At 40.1% G+C, this 5,000-nt stretch overlaps 1 protein-coding gene across 2 annotated transcripts in view; it reads right to left on the bottom strand.

Annotated features, from left to right (window-relative positions):
• Positions 1 to 471: 471 nt before the first annotated feature.
• The window catches only part of LOC128364352 (far upstream element-binding protein 3-like), a 37,573-nt gene continuing 33,044 nt past the window's right edge, over positions 472 to 5,000 (bottom strand). For both annotated transcript variants that reach the window (XM_053324889.1, XM_053324890.1), the window contains exons 18-20: positions 1,874 to 3,565; positions 1,478 to 1,791; positions 472 to 1,433 (exon numbers count right to left, since the gene is read on the bottom strand). In XM_053324889.1, coding sequence (XP_053180864.1) covers positions 3,557 to 3,565 — 9 coding nt within the window. In that variant the 3' untranslated portion in view covers positions 472 to 1,433; positions 1,478 to 1,791; positions 1,874 to 3,556. The remainder of the gene's footprint in view (positions 1,434 to 1,477; positions 1,792 to 1,873; positions 3,566 to 5,000) is intronic.

The following is a 5,000-nucleotide window of genomic DNA, read 5'->3' as shown; positions in this document are numbered from 1 at the left end:
TAACTGGCTAACTGTAGACTGTAGTAGTAGTAGTGCTAACTCAGCCTAACTGGCTAACTGTAGACTATAGTAGTAGTAGTGCTAACTCAGCTAACTGGCTAACTGTAGACTGTAGTAGTAGTAGTGCTAACTCAGCTAACTGGCTAACTGTAGACTGTAGTAGTAGTAGTGCTAACTCAGCTAACTGGCTAACTGTAGACTGTAGTAGTAGTAGTGCTAACTCAGCTAACTGGCTAACTGTAGACTGTAGTAGTAGTAGTGTGTGCTGAATGTATTTATACCTCTACAGCAGCAGGGGCGGGTTTATGCTAATCCTAGATCCACAATTCAAATCTAAATGGTTGAAATGCTTTTTACACATTTTTTAGAAATACATTTATGACCTATTTAATGTGTTTAGAAGAAAATGTCTGAATTCACTTTTACAGGTTTCTGCGTCACCTCGTGTTCATCAGAGAAAGACAAAGCCAGTCAGAAAGAATGAGCCTGTTTATTAGCCCTCATGTTAATCATCATTATCATCATCATCATCCATCTTCCTCTTCCTCGGCCACCGACAGTCTCGTGGCTCGGGTTCATACACAACTCTATCTGTCAATAGAATCTAATAGAAAAATCTGCAGGTTACAGTTAGGACGTGTGTCCATTAGAAAAAACAACAGAAAACCATGAAACCAAAAAGCTCTCCGTCACCCCCTTCAGGACGAGGGGGTTCGGACTAGGAAGATCTAAACCCGGAGCGGAGCGGTGCCGCCGTCCCGCCGGGGCTCGAGGTGCGGGAGCCGCGGCGGGACAGCGAGCCGCCGTCCGCTCCGGTGTTTCTAATCATTATTCGGGGAGTGAAACCCCCTCGCTGTGGCTCGCCTCGCCTCGGAGACGCCACCGCCGCCGCGCTGACAGACCCACGGGATCGTCCAATCACACGACAAAATGTGACGAAAAAAAAAAGACGGATCCCGACAAGACTTGTTAGCGAGGCGGCGAGGAGACGGGCGGAGACACAGCGAGACAGACAGGAGAGAGACAGTTAGCCTAGCAGTCTTGAGAATATAAACACATATTCAGCTTCTCTTTGCAAATCGGTTAGACACAAACATGTGAATTAAACAATATAATTTTTTTTAAACAGGATAACAAAGTACATTTTTTTTTAAACTGGAGAGCACCCGCCAGAGAGTGGAAATTTACACAAACCATATTATCTTTATCGACAAAAAACTGAATATTCAAAAACTGGATAAACAGATTTAAATAGACCCCCCCTCTGTACAAGGAGAACTCATTATTATCATCGTCGTCATTATTATTATCATCATCATCATCATCATCATCACACATACAAGAAGCAGAACCACTGATTCAAACAGCCAGATCTCCCCGACAGACGCAAGACAAACCTCTCTGTGGTCCGACACGCGACGCACGGCGCTCAGCTAACGAGACACACACACACACGCACGCACACACACACACACACACACACACACACACACACACACACACACGCTACGAACGTTTAGCTAAGGCTGGAATTACACTTCAACAAAGACACGACGTCCATGTGGTTGTTTTTTTTGGGGACAAACCCGCACATATAAAAAATCTTAACCAACGTGCGGCACGCTAATGCTAACGCTAACGCTAATATTAGTAGATCCAATTTCAAAATAGTAAAAAGGAACAAAATACTCTTCATTGTTTTACACGTAAAAAAAAAAACAACAGCCACCTGAACATCTGAGTGATGACCGAGCACAAGAAGCAAGTTTCAGCCTTAACGGACACACACGGCTAACACACACACACACACACACACACACACAATCCTTAACAACAGCTAACACACACACAGCTAACATACATACACACACACAGCTAACACACACACACATACACACACACAATCCTTAACAACAGCTAGCAAACACACATTAAGCTAACGAAACTACACCACTGCGCTAACTCTGCATTCACGCCACGACGGAAGAAACGGGAAAAATTAAAAAGGAAAATTTCACACATTATTCAGAGATGGTGCCACAGCCCTCGTAGCCGAAGTAGCACCACATAAACAGATATAAACCATCAATAAACTATTTTTAAAAGTTATTTTTACGAATATGTGACAAGAAAGCTCGTTTTTTAGTTAGCTGAATTTTTTTTTTTTTTTTGGGGGCATTTTGTCAGTTTTTTCTTTACGGGAGATCTTAGATGATTCCTCCAACTTAAATTCACAACTAAAAGGTTCGTAATTAGTGTGTGTGTCACGTGACGTGAATGCAGTGTGACGCAGAGTTAAGCTACACACACACACGGCTAACACAAACCACATTTATTCAGCTAAAGAAAGTTTTCTAACGCGCACCTTTAGTTAAAATACCCACCGTTTGGCTCAATCGAATCGCTAAGCTAACACAAACACATCGTTGAGTTAACAGGCACCGTTTAGCTAATAAACACACACACACACACAGTTGAGGTAACACACACAAACATTTAGCTAACTCGCACGTCTAGCTAACGCGCCAATTTAGCCGATACATCGCGAATAGAATCGAAAAACTTCATTGTTCAGTTCGTAACGCTTCCTTTATAAACAAGTCGGCCAAGTAGAAATGCAGAAACTAAGTTACAACATCAATAATAAAGTTTCACTCTGTAAGAAAATAGTCATTTTTGCCCCTTTTTTTTTTTTTTTTATCGTAATGAAAGTCGAGGCAGGGAAACATGTCGGCTGGAGGTTAAATCCTGCGGAGGACACAAAGTGTTTGACCACAGAGAGATCTGGCTTTAGACAACGCAATATAAATCGTCATTTATTCATCATTACATCATAAAAACTAAAGAATCACTATAGAGATACAGGAATAAGAACTATCATCAAACCAAAAAAACAAAAAAAAACAAAAAAAAAAACGATAAACGCGTCATTGCACCTCCAAGATGGCGACTAAACAGGTAAAATTAGGTTGAGAACAGACCCAGCGAGCACAGATTTAGTACAAAAAACAGTTTTGTCTCTGAAGGTAAAACATTACATTTCCATCCGACGCTATTAAAATATTTCTATGCCAAAAAAAAAAACAAAAAAACAGTCAACACACAGTCTGACGCATGCTTTAAAACATTATCATAAACAAAAATAATAATAATAATAATAATATCTGATTTTCTGACTCAAGACTGCTAAGCCTTATACCGTTTTCTTATTGGAAAATAAAACTAGACAAAAATATAGATTATACTGATTTTTTTTTTTTGTTCAAAGCCACACTGATACATCTTTAAGTTCAAGTTTGATAAAAAATAAAACAAAAAGAAAAACCAGGTCTACACCGTGGAGAGACCAGAGGCTAGTCCAAAAAAATTTTTGCCCGACAAAATATCAACTTTGTAAGGTTAAAAAACAGAAAAGAAAAGAGTTCGTGATTTTTTCAGTTAATCCTTAGTTTTTCTCTACAAAAGGAAGGAGGAAGCGGCAGAGCGTTGCTAGGAAACCCCGATTCGGTTGCCGTCGACGACCATCCGAGGTCTTCACGGGTGAGGGGAGGAGCCTCTAGTGATCCTAAAGGGAGGGAATGACATCACTGGTCAGAGTTCGGCTAAAGGCATCGATCAGCTGACGTTACTGAGCAGGAGAGGAAGGGGCCGGTATCGGTTCATTACGGTACCAGTAACTATACCAGTACCAGTACGTTACTGAGCAGGAGAGGAAAGGGCCGGTACCAGTTCATTACGTACCAGTAACTATACCAGTACCAGCACCAGTACCAGAACCTATACCAGTACCTATACCAGTACTAATACCAGTACCAATACCGACACCTATACCTGTACTAATACCAGTACCAGTACCAGCACCAGCACCTATACCGGCACCTATACCAGTACCAATACCTGTACCAGTACCAGCACCAGCACCAGTACCAATACCAGTACCAGTACGTTAATGAGCAGGAGAGGAAAGGGCTGGGATCGGTTCATTACGGTACCAGTACCAGCACCAGCACCAGCACCAGCATCAGTACCAATACCAGCATCTATACCAGTACGAATACAAGTACCAGCACCAGTGCCAGTACTAGTACCTATACCAGTACCAATACCTGTACCTATACCTGGACTAATACCAGCACCAGTACTAGTATCAGTACCAATACCAGCATCTATACCAGTACCAATACCAGCATCTATACCAGTACCAATACCAGCATCTATACCAGTACCAATACCAGCATCTATACCAGTACCAATACCTATACCAGCACCAGTACTAATACCAGTACCAAAACTTGTACCTATACTAATACCAGTACCAGTCAGAGGAGACCACTGGTTCCACTTTGTTCCAGTTCTTGTTTTAAATTTACTTTTTAAATAAATATAACTTTAACTTTTAAATGTTTGTCTTCTTCTTTATATTATATTATATTATATTATATTATATTATATTATATATTATATTATATTATATTATATTATATTATATTATATTAAATCTACTTTATGTCCTGTAAATGTTTCCTGGCAGCGTCTGAAATCTGATAAAGAAGGAAACACTGCTGAAGGTTAATGATTCACCTGCTGAGAAAACATCAGCTGGAGACACACGATAGTACTGCAGTACTTTACTGTAGTACTGCAGTACTTTACTGTAATACTGCAGTACTTTACTGTAATACTGCAGTACTTTACTGTAATACTGCAGTACTTTTACTGTAATACTGCAGTACTTTACTGTAGTACTGCAGTACTTTACTGTAATACTGCAGTACTTTACTGTAATACTGCAGTACTCTACTGTAATACTGCAGTACTTTTACTGTAATACTGCAGTACTTTACTGTAATACTGCAGTACTTTACTGTAATACTGCAGTACTTTTACTGTAATACTGCAGTACTTTACTGTAATACTGCAGTACTTTTACTGTAATACTGCAGTACTTTACTGTAATACTGCAGTACTCTACTGTAATACTGCAGTACTTTACTGTAATA

Source organism: Scomber japonicus, chromosome 9 (assembly GCF_027409825.1).
Source record: "Scomber japonicus isolate fScoJap1 chromosome 9, fScoJap1.pri, whole genome shotgun sequence".
Classification (NCBI taxonomy): Eukaryota; Metazoa; Chordata; class Actinopteri; order Scombriformes; family Scombridae; genus Scomber; species Scomber japonicus.
This window is presented reverse-complemented; position numbering and strand designations above follow the sequence as displayed.